The 26,515-nt window shown below is 39.0% G+C and overlaps 2 protein-coding genes across 4 annotated transcripts; one reads left to right on the top strand and one right to left on the bottom strand.

The window, feature by feature from the left end:
* Positions 1–949: 949 nt before the first annotated feature.
* On the bottom strand, positions 950–3,964 carry Ccdc121 (coiled-coil domain containing 121). 3 transcript variants are annotated; one of them, XR_003301575.2, is made up of 3 exons: positions 3,367–3,964; positions 1,838–2,863; positions 950–1,261 (listed from the first exon to the last, which is right to left on the bottom strand). XR_003301575.2 is itself a non-coding variant. In XM_026397097.2 (2 exons), the coding sequence occupies exons 1-2, from the start codon at positions 3,720–3,722 to the stop codon at positions 1,921–1,923; spliced, it is 1,299 nt and encodes a 432-aa protein (XP_026252882.2). In that variant the 5' UTR covers positions 3,723–3,964; the 3' UTR covers positions 950–1,920. The 3 variants fall into 3 exon arrangements, 2 of the variants coding, with proteins under 2 accessions (XP_026252882.2, XP_026252999.1); XM_026397097.2 differs by having other exon boundaries at positions 950–2,863; XM_026397214.2 differs by having other exon boundaries at positions 950–2,863; positions 3,363–3,555.
* Positions 3,965–4,020: 56 nt separating this feature from the next.
* Gpn1 (GPN-loop GTPase 1) lies at positions 4,021–26,452 on the top strand. Its single transcript, XM_077791991.1, has 14 exons — positions 4,021–4,137; positions 4,784–4,877; positions 8,668–8,707; positions 10,040–10,106; positions 10,916–10,953; positions 11,897–11,975; positions 12,342–12,436; positions 13,819–13,864; positions 14,293–14,439; positions 15,073–15,155; positions 16,257–16,296; positions 18,276–18,366; positions 23,118–23,225; positions 25,366–26,452. The coding sequence occupies exons 1-14, from the start codon at positions 4,027–4,029 to the stop codon at positions 25,449–25,451; spliced, it is 1,125 nt and encodes a 374-aa protein (XP_077648117.1). The 5' UTR covers positions 4,021–4,026; the 3' UTR covers positions 25,452–26,452.
* The last annotated feature ends 63 nt before the right edge of the window (positions 26,453–26,515 follow it).

Below are 26,515 nucleotides of genomic sequence, written 5' to 3' on the forward strand. Positions count from 1 at the left end.
ATCATTCCCCAACTATACTTGGGCCACATGCACCTTTCTGTTCTTTGTACTTAATAAGATTTTTCTGATTTTAGGGCCTCTGAATCACTGTTACCTCTGCCTGGAATGTTTTCTTCCCCAGTTGTTTGCACTGTAGACTTTATCATTCAAGTCAGCCTAATTTTTATCTCGGACACTTTATATAATATAATCACCCTGTTTAATTTTCCTCAGATAAAAAGTAGATTGACATCTTAGTTGGCCAGCCTACTGCTCACATTGGGGTATGAACTTCAAAGTAATTTACTAGGTTAGATTCACCTTACATGTCAGGCCCTTGTTCTGAAAGGAATGGCCACGAACAATATATTAAATCCATTCTCTGGAATGATAATAAATTAAAATACTGAGATCAGATGGAAGTTACCCACTCCTGAATGAAGATACTCAGGACTGCAATGGCAGAAGTGAAATTAATAGCAGAATAGTATAAATGTAAGATCCTAATAAGTATTTTCTAACTATCAGCCTGAGAGAGATGTCTTCCTTTTTTTTTTTTTTTTTTTTTTTTATATTTTCTAGTTGTCAGTGAATCCTTTCCTTTAAATGCAGTGCTGAGGATCGAACCCAGGGCCTCACATCTGCTAGGCAAGTGTTCTACCAGTGAGCCACAACTCCAGGCCATTCCTGGGGTTTTTACATCCACAGAAAATAGAGCTTTCAATTTGTCTTGAATCCCATGCCTACAAGTTCAGACTTTCTGTATTTTGGCTCACAAGTAGGGATATTTAGGTGAAGGCAACTACATGTGTCTAAAGTCCTAATTTCTGAATTAAAACTAGTTTTATTATTTGCACACTAGTATAAATAAGACATAGAAGTGGAAAATAAGAGTGATGAGGTAAAAAAAAAGTCCAGTTATTGAAATAATAAAAATCAGTGTATAAATTATAAGTAGGCTTTTATTTTTAGTTAAAACATTGTTTAATAATAAACTACATACTTAAAACCAGAAGTTAAAGGCATATTGAGGGAGAATTTTTTAAAATTTAATTTTAAATGAATTTATTTTACATATGAATGAACCCAAAAACTCAGAAATTTTTAAGTTTTTCTGGAAAATATAAAGTTGATTATATCTTCCATTAGAGAAGCAATGTTAAAATATGGGATCAGGGGCTGGGGATGTGGCTCAAGCAGTAGCGTGTTCGCCTGGCATGCGTGCGACCCGGGTTCGATCCTCAGCACCACATACCAACAGGGATGTTGTGTCTGCCGAGAACTGAAAAATAAATATTAAAAAAAAAATATGGGATCATACTCATATGTGCAAGGATTCACATTCCAATAAATCACTGGTCTAGCCTCAGTCAAATGCAAAAAATACAATTCCTCTAAAAGAAAGTCTACACTAATTTAAAATTAAGAGTCCTAGTTCTAAATGAGCATAAATATATGGAACATACACATTACAAAGGAACTTTGTGTACCACAAAGTACATATGTAAGAAAAAACTCATGACCTGAAATACTTAGAATTTTTGTCATCTTTAGAATTTCAAATGCTGCTACAGAAAATAAATGGAACAAGACTCAAGAAAGAAAAAAGGTATCCAAATATCTTAATACTTGTAAAACAGTATTTTAAATTAGTCTTTTAAGGTAGTTGTATTTTTTGTATTTATGAAAGACTGAGGCTAGACCAGTGATTTATTGGACTGTGAATCCTGGAACAGAGTATGATCCCATATTTTAACATTGTTTCTCTACAGGAAAATATATTCAACCTTGTTTTAGAAATTGTAGTGATGAGAAATATCAAAATGATTTTCCACAACGGATATTTTAGCCTACTAACCTGCAATCCAAAAGCCTTCTTAGTACGTTTATGTAGTAACTAAGAATATTTGCTCCAATTCTTATTTCATGTTATTTTAGCAATTACTTTGGATTTAATTCTTTTTTGGTGCTGATAGGGCTCAATGTGGTCTTTGTAGCACCTTCTTTTGGGCACCAGTGAGGCCTTGCTTGCAGTCTTTGCTTCCCCCTGATTAAGCATTCCTGATACCACTGTTCCTGCTCCAGCTGCTGTTTCTGGTTTTCTAACTGGCTTCGAGCAGCCTTCAACTTCTTGGATACCTCGAGTAGCTGCAGTAATTCCTCCTGTAACTGTAGGTTCTCTTTGTAGACCCCACGGCAGAACTCAAAACTAGACTTCTGTGCTATGGACTCCAAGGTCTGTGCCTTAATAAATATTTTTCTCTCTCCTGACTGCTTCTTGTATGGATCAGTCAGTTGCTTCTCCAGGAGTGCTTTTTGCTGGAGGAATTGCAAGTGTGCTTTCTGGTCCTTTAGTGGTGTTTCAGCTTTGATTTTCTCTTTCTCCTTTTCTAAGGACTCTATTCTCATGTCCTGTTTCTCCTTTATTTTTGAAATGTTCTTCAAGGCCTTCAACTGCTCTTTTAAATTGGCTTGTGTCTTTTTCCCCTGCAGTTGTTGTGCTTTAAGGTCTGAAGTTTGCTTTGCATATTTGGAGGATAATTCTTGTCTCCTTTTTTCTATGGCCCCACATTTTTGAAAATACTCCTTCCAGAGGTCTTCATGTAGCTGTCTACAGTGCTTGTTTTTCTGGGCTAGGTATTCCAGAAAGAATTTGCTGTCAGCTTCAACAAGTAACTTTTCCTTGTGTAGTGCTCTGCATTCCTCCAGTACCAGGTCCCTGCGGATTTGAACTTCTTCCATTTCCTTGTTTAGCTTCTTCAGTGCCAATACTGTCTTTCCTTTAACCCTTTTCTCCCACTTTGTTAGCTTGTCTGGTGTGAAAAATTTATGTAACATACTTAGATATGTTGATGTATGAGGACTCATGTGGGTCTCAGCAAACCTGAAGAACAAATGAGACATTTGTCAGTTCTTAGTGACAATTTAGGAAATAAAAATAAACAAAACCCCCACACAATTGTCCTTTATTCCTAAAAAAAAAAAAAAAAAAAAAAAAAAAACAAAACTCTTCCAGCACCTATTATATTCCAGACACTATGCAAGTTATGGAGGAAACAACTAAGTGTAGAGATCAGTAATGTAGCTTACAATCCTCAGAGATGTACTCCCTACAGTCCCGGGAGGTATTAGGTCAATTTTAAAAAGGAGAAAACAGGTTCAGGAGTGTAAGTGATTTGCCCAAGACTTAATGCTGTTAGCAAGTGGCAGAGCTTGGGTATGAAATACTGACCTTAGGAGTTACAGAACACTGTAGAAGCTACAAAGGGTCAAAGAAACAAACGGGTTGATGGGACTATGAATAATTTTCTCAGCTCTTTGATCGTATTTCCCGTTTCCAAGAGCCCTTCCGTGCAAACGAAGCTACCTCTCTGTATACCTACCTACCTGCTCCCGGAATCCAAGCGTTCACTAGGGCAACTCTGTAATTCAGTGAGGGTGACTGCGGAAGACCGAGCGCTAGTGTCAAGGGTCCGGCGCGGCTGGAAGCTTTCATATACTGGAGGTTCTCGAGATCGTTTCTTTCGGTGGTCAATGAGACTCTGCTGTACCCGGCAACTCCGGAGATCGCACACTGCCATACTTGTGGCTGGTACAGATATTAGCAGTTTAAGCACCTCCGGGGACAAATGAGGCCTAGCAGCCGCCCCTCTAGCAGTTTGGTATCCCGCTGCTTTGGGGCAGACAACGAGGTGCTCCCTTCTCGTTTTCGAACACCGGGAGTCCTGCCCGTGAGATGCCATCTCCTCTAGCCCTCCTGGGACTAGGGCTGTGCCCCTCTCAGTTCCTACTCGACTACGTCAGTGCCCTCTTCCTGGCTACCTACAGTCCTCCTCTAGTTTGTCCAACGTCCCCACCTCCCCGCCACTGTCACTAGTTGGCTCCAGCGGGGTCGGACGCACAGAACACGCTCCCGCGTCGGCCCAGCACCTCAGCCCTCGGTTTTCTGCAAATTGGATTCTTTGCACAATCGCAGTCTCGAACATCGCGGAAGACTCTCTAGGAGGGCAGCGTCTCTATGGTGGGGTGGGCGGGGCCAGGGGAAAGATGGCGGCGCCCGTGGCAGCGGCGGATTCCGGGACTTCGGGAACTTCTAATCTCCCTGTGTGTCTGTTGGTGCTGGGAATGGCAGGTTCCGGAAAAACCACTTTTGTACAGGTGACATATATGACACGGTCTTTGTAGGGGCGCACGCGAGGTTGCCTGTGGCGGGTGGAAGGCCAAGGAAAAAGGGAGGTCTCTGGATATTTGGAGGGTGCTGGCGCGTGGCTTTCAGGGGACTTCCTATCTACTCCACTTTCTTCTGCGAAGTCTCAGACCCTAGTCTCCACCTGCATACCTCAGTGCCTGATTAGTTCAGTTTATCATGTTTTAAATTGTCCTGCTCATAAAATTGCCAACTTTTTGAAGGCCGGAGCTTATAAGTAGCTAGAGATTAATACACAGCTAGCACAGGTTTTCAGTGAAAAGTTGCCAAAGCATTATTTCTTGTGCACCTCATGTTCTAAGCAGTGAAAATGAAGTTGACAAGGTTCGTGCTCTCATTTTGTTAACGTTTTCATGAAGAAGAAAACCGTAATGTGCATCCATAAGTGATCTAGAGCATGGGAGGCACTGTTCGATGGGGATAGGGTAGCATTTGAAATGAGAATTGAAGTTGTGGGTTGGACATAGCTTGTGGATATTTTAGGTAGAAGGAAATAGTGCCGAAGTTTTCAGGTAGAGTGGATAAAAGAGTGGAAGTTCTCTCGGTTCCCCTTACCCCTTTCTTCATCTTCCTCCAACCCTCTGCGTATTTCTGCAGAGGCTTACGGGACACCTGCATAGGCAAAGCTGTCCACCTTACGTGATCAACTTGGACCCAGCTGTACACGAAGTCCCCTTTCCTGCCAATATTGGTGAGTAGACCGTCCCAAAACTTGTATGAAGTGCCTAAAAAAAAAGCTTCCATCCTGAAAATCTCAGTGCCTTCAGCTTGCTTGCTTCCTTCCTTCCCCCCTTCCTTCCCCCCTTCCCCCCTCCCTTCCCTCCCTCCCCCCCTTCCCTCCCTCCCTCCCCCTCCTTCCCTCCCTCCCCCCTTCCCCCTTCCCTCTCCCTTCCCCCCTTCCCCCTCCCTCCCTCCCTTCTCCCCTTCCCCCTTCCCTCCCTCCCTTCCCCCCTTCCCCCTCCCTTCCCCCCTTCCCCCTCCCTTCCCCCCTTCCCCCCTCCCTCCCTCCCTTCCCCCCTTCCCCCCTTCCCCCCTTTCCCCCTTTCTCCTTTGACTTGATTTCCTGGAGTCCCTAAACAAACAAACAAAAAAAATTTGATACTAGGAATTGAACCCAGAGGTGTTTTACTGCTAAGCTATATCCCCAGCTCTTTTTATTTTGATACAGGGTCTTGCTAAGTTGCACAGGGCTTTGCTAAATTGCTTGGAGCTTGTGATCCTCCAGTCTCAGCCTCCTGAGTTGCAGGGACAACAGGCTTGTGCCACTGTGCAGGGCTAGGCTTGTTCCTTATTCACATTTTTCTCTGTTTACTCCTTCCTCTTGAAAGGGTAAAGTTTCTAAGCTGGAAAGCTTGAATGTAAAAGATTAGGTATTATTAAGTTCCTCTGTTACACCCAGATTCCTGAGATAGTTAAAACAACGCCCTACTGGCCGTTTAGCCTAGGGCCCTGTGCAGTTCCTCACAGGGCCCGAACCAATCAGTTTGAATGTGTAACCCGCTTACGAATGACCAATCACCCCCGCCTGGCCGGTTCCCACCAATGATTGTGCCAATCACATCTCAGAGTTGTTGTTCAATTTCCCTGCACCTCATGATGATTTGTTCTGATGTATGCAAAGCCCACTGCCCTCTCCAAAAAGTGTACTTAAGCTCCACCTGACCTCCGTTCTGGGCTCTGGGCTGCTCTCCCTTCTTGAGTGAGCACAGAGTCCCAGCGCGCTGGAATGGATCCCCAATAAATCCCCTTTTGCCAATTGCATGGAGTAAGTCTCTTGTGTGGTCTCTCCCTCCGACGCTCCGCCGGCCGGACCCCTCTTACACTCTTTCCTACATTTATTTGTGCCCTTCCCATTCATCTTTATCCCTCCCCTCTTTCTAACCCTAGTGTGCCAGGTTATTGTAATTTGGGAAAGTGAAATGACACAAAGTCAGTCCATTGGAAAAAAAAATTCAGTTTAATAAACATCTATATCATAAACCTTTCAGTTGACTTTAATACATAGACCTTTTCCACTTAGTTCCTTTTCTCAAAGTTTATCAGAGTGTACGAATTCTTTTGCTATTGTTCACTCACTAATCTGTAGGACCTTTTTTCCACTCCCAAAGTTACATAGGAAAATGTGTGTATATATGCATTGTAAGGGTCCCGCGAAGCATCGGTGGAAGAGACCACATAAGAGACCGGCTTCATGTAATTGGCAGGAGGGAGTTTATTGAACCAGCATGCTGGGGCTCAAGGCTCACTCAGGAAGGGAGAGCAGCCCAGAGCAGAGGTCAAGCAGAGCTTAAGTACACTTTTTGGGGAGGGGGGGGCTTTGCATACATCAGAACAAATCATCATGAGGCGTGGGAAAATTGAACAACAACTCTGAGACATGATTAGCACATTCATTGGTGGGAACAGGTCGGGCAGGGGTGATTGGTCACTCCTAAGGGGGGGGGGTACACATTCAAACTGATTGGTTATGATTGGTTCCGGCCCTGTGACAAACTGCACTGGGCCCTAGGCTTAATGGCCAGTAGGGCATTGTCTTAACTATCTCAGGAATTTCAGGTTCTAGGTGTAGCAGAGGAACTTAACAATACCTAGTCTTTTACATTTTAATTCAGGCTTTGCAGCTTAGAAACTTTACCCTTTCAGCATCTCTGCATTGTTCTGAGGAGAGGCTCCCAATATTCATCAGATTTTTAAGAGGAGTTTGTGACTATAAAAAAGATTAAGAATAGATGTTGGATGTGGTTGTGCACACCTTTGAACTCTGTGACTCAGGAGGCTGATGCAGGAGGATCACAGATTTGAGGCCAGCCTGGGCAACTTAGCAATAACCTTTCTCAAAATAAAAAATAAAAAGGGCTGGGTAAGTAGCTTAGTGTGGAACACCCCTGGATTCAAGCCCAGTACTAAAAAATAGAAAAAGAAAAAGAAAAAAAAAAGAGAATGGGTGAGTGGTCCAGTGTGATGATTCTTGATAAGATCCAGTAGTTCTGATTTTTAAGCTATTATTGTGTGATAAATCTGATGCTCTCCCTTCTGATGAAGCCAGAATTTGACAGGCTGGTAGGAGAGGGTCAGATCTGAGATCAGAGGAATTGAAATGTTAATTCCTTCAGAGCCCTTCCTCCACCCTATCTAGATAACCTACCCCTGCTCCAACCTGTTGCTAAAGTAACCTGTCCCAGGAATTGCCCTTCCCTACTGGGAGTTATAAATTTGTAAATTAATGTGTCCTGGGCTGTTCCATCTGCTTCTCACCTTTTGGTCATCCCACCTAGAGCATCTCTTGGGCCTAGTCACTTACTTTGGAAAGACAGAGATAAGGGAAACAGAGCAGGAGAACAAAGGAAGTCTAGGACATATAAAAAAGGCAGAACTGCCTGGCTTCTTGGGAAGTGGGATACCAGTATACCAGCTATGGCCCTCTTCTCCCTCTTGGGAAAAGTCTGTATTACCACTTTTTAAATAAACCTTTCATTATATGCTTGCCTTGGTGTGCTTCTCTAATATTTTACTTCAACATGTGAGGGAGCAGTGAGGCAACCAAGGTATCACTGTCACTTCTTAATCCTATTAAGCTTCTTGACCCCAAACATAACATATAGAGGAAAACTTTATATTAAAAAGCAGATATGATTTGGAGAAGAGTTGGGGAAAACATTTCTTATCTTCTCACTTAAAGGGTAGAATTTTAACAGTTGATGGGGGAAAACAATAGGCTGGTGGTTAGGTTTAGGTAGTTATTAGTGGGTTCATTTTTAAAAATCTTGTCTGTATTGTTTTTGTCACCAGGAGACAATTAATTAGTTACAAATGTTTTTTTCTTTTTTTTTTTTTTTTTTTTTTAAAGAGAGAGTGAGAGAGGAGAGAAAGAGAGAGAGAGAATTTTTAATATTTATTTTTTAGTTCTCTGCGGACACAACATCCCTGTTGGTATGTGGTGCTGAGGATCGAACCTGGGCCGCACGAACGCCAGGCGAGCGCGCTACCACTTGAGCCACATCCCCAGCCCACAAATGTTTTTTTCTTGACTTTAGCTTCTCTTTTTCTGGGCATAGGACTACTGATATTTAAATCGTATAACTTTTCACCTTGTTTAAGTCCATCTCTACCGTAACTTGAGAACTCCTAGGTAATGTTTTTCATGGGTTACTTGGCAGTTGTCTTTTGTAAGGAAGGAAACTAGGATAGAAGTAGAGAAATTAGAAAAAAAGAATGTGGAAGAAAAACTCAAAAGGTTAGTTTTAATTTCTTGCTGGTAGGGAAGGTGCTAATAGGGCAACTTTTGTCCTTCTATTTTATCTTCTTATGGTCTTCTTTTCTAATCACAATTCGATGATCTTATCTTCAAAACTTAGAAAATATGTGAAAAGTTACACAGATTCCAAGAGAGAAATTTTTTTTTTCAGAAATGACTTGAGAGACCACATTCACTGTTTTTTTTGTATTAAGTTTCAATTAATTCTTTTCTTCCCCCCATTCAGATATTCGTGACACTGTGAAGTATAAAGAAGTCATGAAACAGTATCCTTTTCTGTGGCTACTATGGTGTTGACCCATTCCTGACTCCTTGCTACGTGTTTTATGGTTTTGAGAGTTTTTTTTTTTTTTTTTTTACATTTTCTTGTTGAAATATATAAGTAAAAGCATTGATTGTTTCAAAGTCATCTATTTCCTTTCTTCGTCCCTCCCTCCCTCCCTTCTTTCCTTCCTTTCTTTTTGAATCCAGGAGCACTTAACTACTGAGCCACATTCCCAGCGCACCCCCCCCACTTTAATATTTATTTTTTAGTTGTAGTTGGGCACAATACCTTTATTTTATTTTTTTAGTTTTTTATGTAGTGCTGAGGATCAACCCCAGGGCCTTGCACATGCTACATGAATGCTCTACTGCTGAGCCCCAGCCCCAGCCACTTTTTATATTTTCTTTAGAGACAGGGTCTCACTAAGTTGCTTAGGGCCTCATTAAATTGCTGATGCTGGTTTTGAATCTGCAATCCTCCTGCCTTAGCCTCCTAAACCACTGGGATTACAGGCATGCTACTGCACCCAGCTAAAGTAATTTTATTAGGAAGATGATTTTTAGGGTTTTTGTTATTGCTGTTTGTTTTTTGCAGCGCTTGCAGTCAAACCCAGGACCTTGTATGTGCTAGGCAAGCACTCTACCATTGAGTTATACTCTTAATCCCTAGGAGGATGGAAGATGAATAAAGGAGAAGTATTGTAGTTGATTAGAAATAAAATTTAGTCTTATGATTTCGGTTTTCTTTCCATCTCCGAAGACCACAGACTATTGTAATTAGAACAGAGAAAAATGAGGGGCTAGCTAGCACCTCCTTGGGTCCCACAAGGTGGTTTTGCCTTGGAGGAGAGATACATTCATTGATTACTATCTCTTCAGACTGGAAGGCTCAAAATGAGTATGTTTAGTGGAATTAATTCTTAGGACCTTGCTGTGTGAAATGTGCACTCTCCTTATAAGTAAGTCTAGGTAGGAAGATTAATTCTAATCATCTTGATTAGTTGCTTGATTAGTGAGGATCAGTGCAAGGAGTGTTATGGAGATGGTTTTAATGGCCAAAGCCAGTAGGCTGTCACTGCCTGATAGATATGTTTATTACATTTGGATCACTTTGCTTTCTTCATCTTTCCTGGCCATTCCTAAAGTGATAAATGAATGGGAAAACCTTGATAGCAAATGTTTGCCTGTTAGACAAAGGTTATATGATCATCAAGGATTACTTTGCCAGCTTTAAGTAATGGAACACTAATATAATGCTGCGTAGATAAATAATGCTCTGGTTATGAACTTCATAATCTAATCTGTGCAATTGAAATCCTCAACTGAGTGTCTAGATATGGCCTTGGGCCCAACGGTGGCATAGTGACCTCTCTCAATCTCTTTGCTACCAGATTTGATCAGGTATGTCTGTCTTTACATTTATAGACATTGCCGTATAAAAAAAAAATCCTGACTCTTACATGCCTTATCTTGATCACATTTCAGCAAACCTGAACAGAGCAGCAAACCTGAACAGGAAAATAGAAAATAAGTTAGCGTTTTGGTAGACAGAGAATTAGACTAGGAGAGAATGACCAGTATTGTGAGACAGTTCTCATTTAATATTTGTGATAGCCAGCAAAATAGATCTGACACCTGGGTTCTTTTCCTGATCTTATTGGCTTGTTGTATTACCCTGAAGATGAGATGAGGTCTGGGGAGTAGAATGGGCTACCAGGCATGGAATGGCAGATAATGATGCTTTTTACTTGTGACAGATGAGTTTTTTAATAATCATTAGGTTTTTTACTCTTATGAGATAGGCCATTGACATTTGACCAGAGCCACCTACTATTGGTCTCAGATACTCAGGAAGCTGTGGCAGGAGAATTGCTTGAGCCTAAGAGTTTGGGGGCTAGCCTGGGTAACACAGCAAAACTTTCTTTAAAATAAAAACTGGTTTTTTTTTTTTTGGACCAAAGTGCCAAGATGTATAACTTGACCGTGACATGTCTATAATTAAGCCTCTTAGGTTCCTTGAGTTGTGCCCAGAATGTTGTAGTGCTGGTGATGTGGCTATGTTTCTTTGGCTCAATGAGTTTATTAGTTGGTGTCCTAAGAATGAGAACAGATTCAATAGGGATGTTTCCTATGAGGTGTGTCACCCTGGAAAGGCATATGATTTTGTGTTGAAATCAGTTCCTGTTGTAATTGGTATGTCTTCCTTTTAGGTGATGAAATTTATTGAGAAGGCCCAGAACACATCTAAGTAAGTGATTTCAGTTGAACACCTATTTATTATCCTTTAGTTGACATATTTCTAGGCTTTTGAGAGGATCTGGGCTACCATCAAGCTCTGAATCTAACTTAAGATGAAGTCATTATAAGAGGGGAAAAATAAAAAGATCTTGGAATGCAAGAGAGGCACACTGTCCCTCTCTTCTCTAAGAGGACTCACTCCCTTAAGAGTGTTCCCTTTCCCTTTTCCTATCCCTTCAATAAATTCCTGCCTGTTACAAGTAAATAGGGCTGGGGATATGACTCAGTGGCTAAGCAGCCCTGTGTTCAATCATCCCTGATGCCAACAAAATAAAACAAAGGGCTGGGGATATAGCTCAGTTGGTAGAGTGCTTGTCTCATGTGCGTAAGTCCTTGGGTTCAATCTCAGCACCACAAACAAACAAACAAAAAAATAGCTTTATTGGAATCAATTCACACATTACCTAATTCATCCATTTTCAAGTGTATAATGCAGTGACTTTTAGTACTCACAGAATTATGCAGCCCTCATCATACTCATGCCCTATATTGTGCATTTCTGTTTCTGCATCCTCACTCTCTCTCCCCAACAGTCTCCCATTCCCAAGCAACCAGATGGTTTCCCAAGAGATTTGCCTTCTGGTTTGAGTCTCTCATTATTAAGTGATGTGTTTCTGTAATTATCAATTTCCCCTGTGATCCTTTGTTGCACTTCATAGTCTTTTGCTCCTGTTCATGTAGCATGAATATTAGACATGGAACAAAGTCTGGAGGAGTGTGGTATGCCTTATTAGTTGAGGACTGTGGCAGGAAATTAAACTTGGTAGTGTACAAAGGTTATTCCAGTCTTGGATCACCAGATATCATTGGCTTTTAATTTTTATTTTATGTGATGGAATATCTTTTAGCAATGTGCAAATACAACACTTTATTCATGGTCTTTCTTGGCGTAGATATGTCTTGATTGACACACCTGGGCAGATTGAGGTATTCACCTGGTCAGCTTCTGGGACAATCATCACTGAGGCCCTGGTGAGTATTCTGGGTCTTGTAGCTAGAGGGCTAGACTGACTTAGCATCTGTTTAATTGCCTGGGATTGTACTTGAGGAAATTGCAGAAGCTCTGAACGCTAAAGTGGTTCTCCCTCACTGAGATAGGTAGAGAAAGAGCTCCCATGCCTATTCCCAGCCACTTGGGAAGATGAGACAGGAAGACAAGATGAGAGGATTGCAAGCGTGGGCAACTTAGTGAGACCCTGTCTCAAAAAATAAAGTGGGGATGTAGCTCAGTGGTAGAGCACCCCTGGGTTCTATCTCTAGTAATGCCATAAGAAAAAAAATATATGGGAATAGGTCATGAACTCTTTGACCAAGCCTTTAATTATTTTGTGGCTTTAGGCATCCTCATTCCCAACAGTTGTCATCTATGTAATGGACACATCGAGAAGTACTAACCCAGTGACGTTTATGTCGAATATGCTGTATGCCTGCAGGTAACTGATTATTGGTGGGCATAGTGTTCCATCAAAGTATGCGGCCTCCTCTTCCCTTCTGCTTTTTTGTTTTTAAGTCCTGGTTGTTTACTCCTGAACTTGTGCTTATTTAGATTTTTCTGCTCAGTTGAGTGGCTGTGAATAGGGGCCAGGTCAGAGAAGAAAAAAGGTACATGTGCTATTGGCATTCTCTCTCAGCTCCTTCTTATCTTCCTCCCTTAATTGTTATAGAAATAGGTGCTGTATCTGAAACTCATGGTAGTTGTTCCAAACTTTGTGGTAGTTGCTCCCAGTTGAATGAAATCCAACTCTGAATAGATATGAGCCTTTTGGTCTGAATTATGCTCTTGTGTTTTATAATAGGTACAGGGAAATGGTAGCATTAGGAGATACTATAAATGAAAAGGTTTTTCTATAATTCAGAGTGCACAGGTTTGCTGCAAATGTTGTACCATTAGGAGAGGAAGAATTTGCTCACTAGACTATGTCAGTGCATTAAGGCTGAGGAGCAAGGCAGACTGTTATGAAAACTTAGAGAATTCATTTTGGAACTACACAGAAGCCATCTACCAACATTTGTCCATCTGATATTGAGTAGAAATGTCCATTCTTGTTGAATGCTAGAAATCTTAGAATTGACAGCATTATTTCATTTTCATACTAATTGTTTGAAATACAACCATTTGATTAGCCTAATTATGATAATCTGTTCACAATGTATATGTAGATAAGAACAGCACAGGGACTGGGAATGTAACTCAGTGGTAGAGCACTGGGAAGTCCCTGGGTTCAATCCCCAGCACTGCAAAAATAAACAAACAAACAAGTAAATAAATAATAAAGATCTGCTCTTTCCATGTATTTTATTATTTGTACACCTTAAATATATATAATTTTAATTGTCAGTTATGCCTCAATAAAACTGGTAAAAATATTTAAAAATTTTTAATGTGTAATACAATATTTTTAAGTTTCTCCCTCAGCTTTGAGATATGAATAACAATTAAAAATTGTATATATTTCATGGCATTGGAATTAAAGGAGACAATACATATAAAAGTAAGCATAGGGCCTGGACCATAATAAGGTATTAATAAATGCACATTTGCTCCCCTGGAAACAAAAAAGACAATTATCTGGTAAACAATTAAAACCAGGATCAGCAGCAATGCATTATTACTCTGAGAGTGAGTGCCTTCGTTCGTGCGTGTTTGTGTGTTGTTGACATTGCTGGTTGTTTACCTCTGCAAGAGACTATGTGAATGCCTTGTTTTTACGTCTGCATCCATTCTCTTTCTCTTTACGTAGTCCCAACAGACTGACACCAGGCAAGCAAGAATTTACGTGCTTTAATTCATTCTGTCTCAATGTTTGATTTTCAGCATCTTGTACAAAACCAAGCTGCCTTTCATTGTGGTTATGAACAAAGTAAGTGAATCTTCCATATTTTGATTTCAACATGTCTTTCATTAGAACCTTGTGAATTTTAGGTTTAGATGGGTGAGAAGAAGGATTATTTAGGTCCTGGAGGACAGATTCAGGTTTCACTGAAACTGGGTCATAGGCACTTCTAGGAAATAGATTCAGTCAAATGGAATGAATGTTTATGATATTGGCTCTTATCCAGAGTGATTTTGGGATAGAGTAGCCCCTCAGAGCTGTGTAAATAAGGGAGACACAACCAATCTATTGAACGTAGCAGCTTGTTTTACTAGAAGAGGAAATGGGGAAGGCAAAGAAAGAAAATGCATGAATGATATGCTCTTGTGGTCACCACTTGATTGAAGAAATGATTTTGCCATTATCTAGTATATAACCTCATCTCTGGTTGCTAATTTGACTTCTTTCTGGTATAGACTGACATCATTGATCACAGCTTTGCAGTGGAATGGATGCAGGATTTTGAGGCTTTCCAAGATGCCTTGAATCAAGAAACTACATATGTCAGTAACCTGACCCGTTCAATGAGCCTGGTGTTAGATGAGTTTTACAGCTCACTCAGGGTAAATTTTTTCCCTTGGATCTTACTGACATTCTCTTCAGATTATCTCTAAACCTATAGAACTGTCTTTGAACCTAGCTTAGAAAAGAAGTTCATTACTTTCTGAAAAGTAACTTTTAAAGCATTGTTCATTGAAAACTGGAAGTTGTAGGCTGGGCAAGTAGCTTAGTAGTAAGTAATTATCAGTAATTCTACTTATTCTATAGTAGAATTCTTGCCTAGCATATGGATTCATGAGGCTCTGGGTTCGATCCACAACAAAACAAGACACAAAAAACTGTGGAGGTTTACAAGATAAATAAGAACCCTACCTTCAGAGAGTTTTGGGTCCGGTTTAGGATAGAAGACTTTATACAGAATTAAAATATTGTAGTAGATGCCTTGGAAAGTTTAGCCTGATTCTTGTGAGGACAGATCAAAATGAGAGACTTTGGAGGGTATAGCAAGGATAAGATTTATGTAAGCTAAAGTGGGTGTTGGTTGCAGAGTATGTTGATTGCTTGGTTTGTTAGGGAATAAATCATAAGTCCTGGTCCTTGTTATGACAATTTTATGATATTTGAATGAAATAGGGCAAAACCATTTAAAAGTATACAGTAGTTTCCTCAGTGGTTTTTATGATGCTTTTTGGCAGGTGGTGGGTGTCTCTGCTGTTGTGGGCACTGGCTTCGATGAACTCTTTGTGCAAATCACCAGTGCTGCAGAAGAATATGAAAGGTGAGAACAAAGGAAGGTTCTAATGATGACATCTTTTAAGTAACCCACAAATCTGATGATAGCAAGTTTTGCCAGGTAAAGCTTTTCATCATATATGCAGTATGTTTGCCTTGCTTATGTGTACTGGACCTGACCATACCTAGGAGTAACAAGTCTCCATTAACCTCTTTGAAAAATAGAGGTATAATATCTTCATTGTATTGGCTGATTAAGAGGCAGGGGTCGCCAGTCTTTTTCTGTAAAGAGTCAGTTAATAAATAATTTAGGCTTTGTGGGCAATTAAACACTTCTGCCATGGTAGGACAAAAGCATCCATAGCTAGTTTATAAATGGTCAGTGCTGTCTTCATAGAAAACATTATTTATGAGGTCAGGCATTGGGCAGTGTTTGGCACTAAAGTCCCTGTGAGATTTATTTGAGAAAATATGTGTAAATCCTTAGCACAATTTTTGACACATACTAAGCACATTTCCTAATAAATGGTTGTTATAATTATTGTCATTGTTAATAGTTGAATTTCATTTACCTGAAAGAAAGGGAGTGGTCAGAGCACCTGTACACATAAGGCTATGGCCTGATAGGCTGCTTGTTAGCATTCTCCTTTGGCTTTATATATTGTAATATACTGACAACCACATAACCACATTTTCAGTTTCAGACATATTTTCATTTCAATCATCAGACAAGGGTGTGTATGTTACCAAAGCCTCAGGATAGACTCTTTTCTGTATCCTTTCATGTTGTGATTCAGGTACATCACTTTGTTATGCATTGAACTTCACGAACAAAACAGGCCTGTGTTTTTTACACATCTCACACATTTATCTCAAATAAATGTTAAACTCCTCAGTCCTGGTCTTCTCAGTGCTAAGCTTTGCAGCCCAGCAGTCAGGAGTTCATTTCTTTCCTCAGTTTTCAGCTTGGGGCAGTTACCTTGGCTTTAAATTTCAAGGGATAGACTCAATGACTTAAGACATGGTACATTGGATGTTCAGTGATGTCAGATCTTATGACAGAGTCATAGGAAAATACAAGTTATAGGGGTTGGGGCAGGCAGGTTGGATTATTAAACAAAGAAATTTAGAGTGTTTTTCTTTCCAGGGAGTATCGTCCTGAATATGAACGTCTAAAGAAATCGTTGGTAAGAAAAGATGCTGTTGCACATGCCTATAATCCCCAAGCTTGGGAGGCTGAGGCAGGAAAATTGAAAGTTCAAAGCCAGCTTAGTGAGGCCCTGTCTCAAAAAATAAAAAATGGGGGGCTGGGGTTGTGGCTCAGGGATAGAGAGCACTAGCCTAGCATGTGCGAGGCACTGGGTTTGATCCTCAGCACCACATAAAAATAAATAAATAAAATAAAGGTATTGTGTCCAACTACAACTAAAAAAATTTAAAAAAAAATGGGGGGCTGAGATTGTGGCTCAGCGGTAGAGTGCTCTCTAGCATCTGTGAAGCACATAAACCTTAGCACCACATAAACATGAATAAATAAAATGAAGGTATTGTGTCTAATTACAACTAAAAAAAATAAATATTAAAAAAAATGGGGCTCAGTGGTTAAGCACCCCTGGATTTAATCCCTGGTACTGAAAAAAAAAGTGTATTTTAGGGCCATTAAAAAAAAAAAAAAAAACTGAATCTGAGTGCCTTGGTACATACCTGTAGTCCCAGCTATTGGGGAGGCTGAGGCAGGAGGATTGCTCAAGCTCAGTAGTCTAGGCTAGCCTGGGCAGCATCTTTTTAAAAAACACAGAAAAAAACCCAAAAAACTTTAAACCTCCTGACATCAATGCCACTTTTTTTTGGGGGGCGGATGGTGGTGCTATCCTGTGTCTCTTATTTAACTTATTTTTCCAACTTTATTGAGGTATAATTGACTAATAAAATTTCAGTGTATCTTTTAATCCTTGTTAGTCTTTTTTGGTTATATTGGTTTTGTTTGAGACAGGGCTTCACCATGTTGCCCAGCTGGCTTTGAACTTTCAATCTTCCTGCCTCAAACTCCTGGGCTCAAGCAATTTTCTCATGTAGCTAGGACTATAGGTGTAGGCCACTGCATCAGGCTTTAAATACTTAAGTTGGTAAATTTGTGTTTGTTTGCAGAAAGTTCCCTTAATTATTTTTCTTTGTATTGGAATTTTTTAAAATGAGATTTTTCCTGTTGCACTACTAATAAGCTCTTCTTATGCCCCACCTCCATCCCTACTCCAACATAAATTTAAAGGCTACTTGTAGAATTTTGCCTTTAAAAAGAAAGGTGGCTCACAACTCTTCTAAATGGCCAAATATCCTGTCCTAAGAGAACCTGGGGTCCTTCTTGCTAGGTCTACTAGGAGGTTCTTTGGATATGTTTTTGTATCTTAATTTCTGAATTCTCTAATCCAGCTTGAAGAATAATCTACTCTGAATTTATGCTATCCTCTGGGCTCACACTACTCAGTGTTTCTGCCCCTATGTCAGCCATCCCTATTTGCTTCTAGAATTGTATGATTTTCTGTCCTCACTTAGAAGTCTGGCATCTAATTTGGCTCCTGTTGTGGTTTAGATTAGGTGTTCTGAAAAAGTGTGAGACAATGCAAGAAAGTTTAGAGGTGAAATGATTGGGTTAGGAAAGTTTTAACATAATCAGTGCATTGATTTGCTGATAGGGATTAACTGTAGGCAGGAAGGATGTGGCTGGAGAGGGTGGGTCACTGAGGGCATGCCTTGGGGGTATATATTTTGTCCTTGTTGAGTGGAGCTCTCTGCTTCCATGTTGTAATGGCCTAAGTAACTTTCCTATATCACACTCTTCCACCTTGGAGTTCTGCCTCACCTTGAGCCCAAAGAATGGAGTTGGCCTTCTGTGGACTAAGACCTCTGAAACTGTATACCTCAAAATAAACTTTTCCTCCTTAAAATTGTTCTTGTCAAAAAAAAAAAGAAAAGAAAAGAAACAAAATTGTTCTTGTCAGGTATTTTGGTCACAGCAATAAGAAAGCTGACTATAACAGCTCCTTTTTAATTTCATTTTTTGGTGCTAGGGATTGAACTTGTACATTAAGCATACACTTTGTCATTTAACTTCCACTCCAGCAGGGATCCTCTTTTAATGTGATGACATTTTCCCCTATGTATATAGGCCAATGCACAGAGTGAACAGCAGAAAGAACAACTGGACCGCCTTCGGAAAGATATGGGCTCTGTAGCCTTGGACACAGGGACTGCCAAAGGTATCGGAAGAGCTCTTGGTATCAGAAGTAAAAGGAAAAAAAGAGAGTGGACTAATTTTTTTTATTCTGCAGGAATATGCCTATGTGAGAGGGAGAAGGTGAAAAGGATGATGGAAGTATGGAGATAGCAAATGGCTTGGAAAGGCAAATACCTGAAAATTGTATTAGAAGCTATTCTAGATCTCTACCACTTATAGCACTTAAGAGTTTCTCCTTTAGGAAGTTGTTATTTCTTGATTTTGCTTTTCTTTGGCATGATAACTGATGTTTGCTGTGACTTTTTTTTCCCTACAATTTTAACCACTTTTCCCAATTCTTTTTCAAGTTTTTCCAATTTTTTTAAAAAATATTTTTATTAGTTATTGATGGACCTTTATTTATTTATTTATATGTGGTGCTGAGATTTGAACCCAATGCTACACACATGCTAGACAAGTACTCTACCACTGAGCCCTAGCCCCTCCAGTTTTTCTTGATGTAATTTTAGATTTATAGAAAAATCGCGTGAATAATAAGTAATTGCCCCAATTCTTCAGATTCCCAAAATGTAACGTTCTACTACATAACTTTTTATTATTTTTTCTGTGTGTGTATACATATAGCATTATATATATATATATATATATAATATTTATATATATATAAATATATATAAATTTATATATATATTTATATATATATATATATAAAACCTTTTCCTGAATCATTTAACTTACTCTTAAAGACGTGATGCTCTTACTTTAAATAGTATCTGTTTCCTAAAAACAAGGATACTATTTCATATAACATCAGCACAGTAATAAAAACATTAGGAGATTAATATTGACACAATACTATTATTTCATATATAGACCTTATTTAGATGAAGCCATTTTCTCTTTCAAGCAGGAGAAAATCCTATATGTGCATTGCAGTTAATTCTCATGTGCCTTAATCTTCTTTAATCTAGAACAATTCCTTATTCTTTCTTTCTTTTTTTTTTTTTAATATTTTATTTTTTTTAGTTATCGGCAGACACATCTTTGTTTGTATGTGGTGCTGAGGATCGAACCCGGGCCGCGCACATGCCAGGCGAGCGCGCTACCGCTGAGCCACATCTCCAGCCCCCTATTCTTTCTTGTATTTCATGACATTGACTTTTTTTTTCCAACATAAAGTATCAAATATAGGGCCTGATCCACACTAGGCAAGCACTCTATGGCTGAGCTACATCCTCAGCCCTGATAGTGATAGTATTTAAGTATATAGGACTGTTGTCTTATAGAATGTCCTTCAATTTGGGTTTATCTGGTATTTCTTAATGATATGATTAAGATGGTTAATTAATGGCAGAACCTTATAGTAGTGAAGCTGTAGGGTTTTAAATGTTTTTATTAGTGCATTGTAGTTATACTTAATAATTGGTTTTATTTTGATATAATCATAAATGCATATAGTTTGCTCATTTTCAATCCATGGAAGTTGTGTTTTTTAATATATCATGTGAGGAGTCACCTGTTATTGTAGGAAGTAGAGTCTACCAGGTTTTCTCATCACTAAGCTATTATTTTTTCCTTTTTTTTTTTAAGAGAGAGAATTTTTTTTTTTTTTTTTTTAGTTTTCGGTGGACACAACATCTTTTTTTTTTTTTAAAGAGAGAGAATTTTTTTTAATTTTCATTTTTTAGTTTTCGGTGGTCACAAATCTTTATTTTATTTTTATGTAGTGCTGAAGATCGAACCCAGAGCCTGGCGCATGCCAGGCAAGTGCTCTATCACTTGAGCCACATCCCCAGCCCAATTATTTTTTTCCTTTGTAATAATAATTTTTGGGGTAATGCTTTGAGACTATGTAAGTACTCTTAATTTTCAAATGTTCACCCATTAGTTGTTTTTTTTTTTAATATTTTTTAGTTGTCAATGGACCTTTATTTTATTTATTGATATATGGTGCTGAGAATCGAACCCAGTGCCTCACACATACAAGGATTAGTTTTAATATTACTGTCATCTGTGACATGTTGCAAGTACTTTGACTCTCTTTAACAATTATCTTTTGACTTTTTTCATGGTATTATTTTATCATGTAATAATTTTTTTCATGGTATTATTTTATTATGCAACAGTTTTTGTTTTGATTGGATGGAGTCAGATTTTTCTTTATTGTTTCTGAATTAAGTCCTAGTTAGGAAGTCTTTACTTAGTCTACACTAAAGGAAATTTATCCATGTTTATGGTAGTATTTAGATGTTTCATTTTCTAAATTTGATTTCTTACTGGTGATGGTATGAAGCACACCTCTCTGTGTTTTTTCATCAGCAGGTATATCTGCACTATTGATTTAAAAATCTACCTTTTTTTTGGCCTGTGATTTGAGATGCTACTTGTATAATATGCTGAAGTGCAATGTGATCTTGGCTGTTTCTGAACTCTATATTTTTTCCAGTAGTTTATTTACTTATATACCTCTACCATATTGTTTTAACCATGTAGCAAGTTCCCCATGTGTTTCCCTAGCTATTTATTATTTATTTATTTATTTTTCCATGGGCACTTTAGCTTATGGAAACTTGCCTAGTTCCTTAAAAAAAAGTTTTTTTTTTGTATTAGTATTGTGTTATATTCATTATTTCAGCAAGAACTTACATTTATATGATCTTGAGACTAGACCTACCTAAGAACAAGAAATGTTTTCATATTTGACAGATCTATTTGTGTCTTTCAAGAATGTTTTAGTGGTTTCCTCAAGTATGTGTTGGATATTTCTTGTTAAATTCATTTCAAAGGTTTTGTCTTCTTTGTTGCATTGAAAATAGGATTTTCTGAACCATTTTGTCCTCTATTTGGTGTATGTTTGTATGTAAGAAGGCTTTTGATTTCTGAATATTGGTCTTTTTGTCCTGCTACTTTTATTGAGTTTTTTGCTGTTTGAGTTAATTTTAGTTTTATCATTGACTCTCTGGGGGTTTCTAGGTTGGTGCTCAGCCACCTACCAACAAAAACTGCTGGACCACCCTCTAAGTGAGTGTGGTATAATGTGTATAGGATCAGTAGGATCAACTTGGGTTGATTTTTTTTTTTAACATTATGCTCCATTTAACATTTATTTCGGTAATAAGTTGGATGTACTTTCATTTTTTCTTTGCACCAGCAATACTGGCATTTTTTCCCCCCTCTGGTATATATTTGTTAAAGCAGTGCAGTTTCTGTTTGTGAAAGTATTGGTTGATGTCTGGAAGAAAAAAAATCAAAGCTGGAAATTGGGCTTACCAGTTAACATGAACTCACCTGTGCCATCCTTTGCAAACACCTCAGAATCACGAATTTCTGTGTGTTAGGGGCCTTCAGAATCACGAATTTCTGTGTGTTAGGGGCCTTCAGAATCACTCCTGAGTACATGAAATGGCAAGTGATACATTTGTGGCTACATAGGATCTGCTATATTCAGCTAAGCTGTTCAAGATTAAGAGAGTTTCAGTGGGTCATTTGAGGAAAGTCACAGTATAATTGGATAACTCTCAGTTGGGCACAAAATGAGCAATTTTTTAAAAAATGTTTTAGATGTTGATGGACCTTTATTTTATTTATTTATTTTTATGGGTGCTGAGAATCAAACCCCAGTGCCTCACACATGCTAGGCAAGCACTCTGCTACTGAGCCACATCCCCAACCCCAAAATGAGCATTTTTTGTCAGCCCATCTTATCTTCTTTTCAGGACCATAGGCCCCTTGAGATTTGTGTCCCTCAATATTGCTGTCTTCAGCCACCCTTATTCCCTAGTTGAGCTCTTAAAAGCCTCATAGGCTCCTGAAGAGAGAATGATTCACCCCACAGGCTGAATCCCTGTCAACATACTTAATTAACTAGACTTTCTTCTGATTATTGGGGCTCAGCCCTTTACTAGTTTCTCTGAGTAGGAAATTTTACCTCTATCAGTATATTTGATTTTCCATTGTTTATTTTCCCTGCCTTTCTTGAATAATAGCTAGCTTCTCTTCTCTGTATCATTCTGCCCTGTATTTTCTTCAGACCCTCTCTGAACTTATATTCCACCAGGAGACTTCCTTAGCACTCCATACTTTCACCTTGAGTTATCAGCACTAGATCTGCTCACATGTCTTTAGCCTTCATAGGAAAAATCATTACCCTCATCCAAGCTGTGAGCTAGTGATAAAAAACACTGCTGCTCCTAGGAAAAGTGTCTTGGGTTTTCTTGAACTAAAAAAAATGGAACTCCTTACACTCATGAAAGTACTTGGTGAATTAAACTACTATAGAAATGTTAAGTGTGGTTAACAGTACATTTAGGAGGAGCATAATCCTGCATTTATGTTTATCGTGTACACTTTGATCTTATCATTATAATCAGTTACTGACTGGGCATGGTGGTGCATGCCTGTAATCCCAGTAGCTCAGAAGGTGAGTTCAGAGCCAGCCTCACTAAGTTAAAATATTTAATAAAATATTTAAAGGGCTGGAGATGTGGCTTAGTGGTTAAGTGCCCCTGGATTCAATCCCTGGTACCAAAAAAAAAATATATATGTGTGTGTGTGTGTGTGTGTGTTACTGATTCAGAATCACCTTTCTTTTTTTAAATTTTTATTATTATTATTATTTAATATATTAATTTTTATTTTTACGTGGTACTGAGGATCGAACCCAGGACCTCACACATGCTAGGTGAGCGCTCTACCGCTGAGCCACAACTCCAGCCCCAAGAATCACCTTTTTGAAGAGACACATATACTTATCAGTAGGTGTTTTCACTCTAGAGAGCGGATCTCCTGTGTTGGACCCCTCTGATTTAATCCTGACTCGAGGAACCTTGGATGAAGAGGATGAGGAAGCTGACAGTGATACTGATGACATTGACCACAGAGGTAAGAAGTGGCTGAGGTGGCTCATGAAAAAGAATAGCTGCATTGTTTGCTCAGGAGTTTCTCATTGTTAAGAGAGGTTGCTAGTAAAGAGGGAAAGAGGAGACAGTAACGGATGCAGTACTAGCAAAGTTTCCTATATTAAGTGTAGGAAATTTTAGCCATTCCTACTGAATGGCTAAGATAGAGCTGACTTCATGCCTTTTATTTGTGTTGTGTTTTCTTATCCTTATGTCCTAATTCAGTTTGAAGAATTCAGGATTTTGGCTAGGATTGTGGCTCAGTGGTACAGTGTTCGCCTAGCATGCATGAGGCACTGGGTTCTTTCCTTAGCACCACATAAAATTAAAATAAAGAGGGCTGGGGTTGTAGCTCAGTGGTAGAGTGCTTGCCTTGCAGGTGGGAGGCACTGGGTTCAATCCTCAGTACCACATAAAAATAAAATAAAGGTATTATGTCCATCTACAACTAAAAAAAATATTTTTAAAAAAGGTATTGTGTCCACCTAAAACTAAAAAATAAATATTTTAAAAATAAACAAATTCAGGATTCCTTTAGGTTGCTATTAGTTTCTTTTGTTTGTGGTGGAAACCAGGACTTTATACATTCTAAGCACCCACTGTCGCGCTCGCCTGGCATGCATGCGACCCGGGTTCGATCCTCAGCACCACATACAAACAAAGATGTTGTGTCCACCGAAAACTAAGCACCCACTGTACTATATACCCAGCCCCACGTTTTAAGAATACATAAGGAAGTCTTAGCAGAGACCTGAACAGTCAAAAGTACTCTTAACAGTGAGCACAGAATGGGTCTGGAAGCCCAGTTCCACTTGGTATAGTTTTTAGGATTGTTAGCAGGATATAATTTGTTAAACAGCTCCAGGATGTAGGTCCTAGCTCCGACAAAGAGCAAACCTTTTTACTCTCAAACTGGGAGCTAACATGAACACTGCTTTATTAAATCAGATTTATTGAGATGGAACTTACAACCAGTAAAACTAATCCCTTTAAGTATACAGTTTGATGAGTTTTAGCAAACATTTGTCATTACTATGATAATTAAGATACAGAGCACTTTTCTCTCTCCCAAAAGTCTTCTCATGGCCCCTTATATTTGGTCTCCTTCCTGAACACCTAGTTCCTGGCAACCACTGGCTAATTTCTGTTCCTATACTTTTCTTTTCCAGAACATTCCATAAATGGAATCACAATAGTCAGTCTTTTGCAATAAATTTTTTCCACTCAGCATAACAAATGTGTGATCTTTTCATAATGCTGCATATATCAGTACAGCAGTAAGTTCTGTATTTTATATATTTTTTTGATACCAGGAATTGAACCCGGGGTGCTTAACCATTGAGCCTCATCCCCAGCCCTATTTTGTATTTTATTTTGACATAGGGTTCACTGATTTGCTGAGTGCCTCACCAAGTTGCTGAGCTTTGAACTCTCAGTCCTCCTGCGCTGCTGGGATTATAGGCATGTGCCACTGCATCCGGCTATGTTTGTTTATTTATTTATTTATTTTGCTGAGAAATATTCCATTATTTGAATTTACTACCATTTGTTTATCCATTTGGGCCAACTGGAGCTGTTATGAGGTGCAGCTGCTATAAATATTTTGCCACTAGGTGTGGTAGTGAACATTGGTAATCTCAACAATTCAGGAGGCTGAAGCAGAAGGATCCCAAGTTTGACGTTAGCCTCAGCAATTCAGCGAGATCCTCAGCAACTTAACCCTCTCTCAAAAATAAAAAATAAAAAGGATTGCAGGTGTAGCTCAGTGGCAAAGTGGATTCAATCCTTAGTATCAAAAAGAAAAACAAAATCAACCAACCAAACAAAACAAAACACCATTTTACAAATAGTGTTATGTGGACATGAAATACCTATGAAGTGAGACTTCATTTAGCCACTAATATATAAGGGAGCTCTTTTCCCCTCCCTCCTTATACTGAAGCTATACATTTTGGCAACATGGTAAGTAGAGCATGCTTCTGGGAGACATTTTCTTATTGTGAGAAGCGAGCACCTTAGTTTCTTAGAAATGAAGTATTGTTTTTAATGGGTAGATGACAGGAGCTCTGATCCACTAATCTACTCAGAGTTTTAAAAGAATCATCCTTCTTTTTCCCTTGCAGTTACAGAGGAAAGTCATGAAGAGCCAGCATTTCAGAATTTTATGCAAGAATCAATGGCACAGTACTGGAAGAGAAACAACAAATAGGAGATTTTAGGAAATTTCAGTTGATTCTAGAAGTCCCAGATTCTGGGACTCCATATGAAGAAACTATTCTTATTGCTGATTCAGGACTAGGATGAAGAACAATTTTCTTCAGAGTAGCAGAATTTTTCTTTTGAGAGAATCTTATGACTCAGAAGAAGTCAGGGAGATGATTCTTGGAGCTGGCAGGTAGATATGTCAAGTCTGCCTTGGCCTTTCACTTACATTTATGCAAGGAACGATATACTGACTGCTTTTGGAAGCTGACATGCCTTCAAGCCTAAGTTTTATCATTTGAACTTATATACTTCTGCTGGTGATATAATACAGAGAGAACTTATCCTGGCAACCACTTTAGATCTTAGCCTCTACTTCCCCAGCACCATGTCCTCAGCTTATAACTGAGGACATGGTGCTGGGGAAGTACCATGAGTTGTTCTTTTAATAGAAAGGGAGAGGGGGACACATAAGCTTGTCCAGGGTAGCAGTAGAGTCTCCTTGGCAAGTCAGTGTTATGAAATATGTCTCACACTAGTAGCTCATTAGAGGACACCAAGTTTGTTGAAGAAAGTGGGCAGAACGTAAGATTTCTGAATAAGAATTCTCTTAAATGGTAACTTGGATAAAGAGTTTCTAATTATAACTTTATTCTAACCCTGCCTGCCTGTCATGATTTCAAATTAGAAAATTATATAGTAACAAATAGATTCCCTTGTAATTGAGGCTTAAATTCACATGTCTAAACCTGCCTGTTAAGGGGGTGATATTTACTGAAGCTTCCCACATATGCATAAGTGGAAACCAGGTACAGAGTCAGGCCCTGTTTGTATTGACTTTGAAGTTAATGCAGAGTATCCTTGGTGATTTATTGAAAGGCTATAGACTTTAGTCAGGTGCACATTCCATGCATAACAACCATTATAAGGGTTTGGCTGCTGACTCATTGGTTCTCAGAGCACAGTCTCTGGACCACAAGCATCAGAATCACTTGGGAAATTGTTAAAGGCATCTCAAAACCTACTGAATTTGAAGCTCTGGGAGTGGGGCCCAGCAACTTGTTAATAAGC

The sequence above is a fragment of the Urocitellus parryii genome, chromosome 12 (genome assembly GCF_045843805.1).
Source record: "Urocitellus parryii isolate mUroPar1 chromosome 12, mUroPar1.hap1, whole genome shotgun sequence".
In the NCBI taxonomy this organism is placed as follows: domain Eukaryota; kingdom Metazoa; phylum Chordata; class Mammalia; order Rodentia; family Sciuridae; genus Urocitellus; species Urocitellus parryii.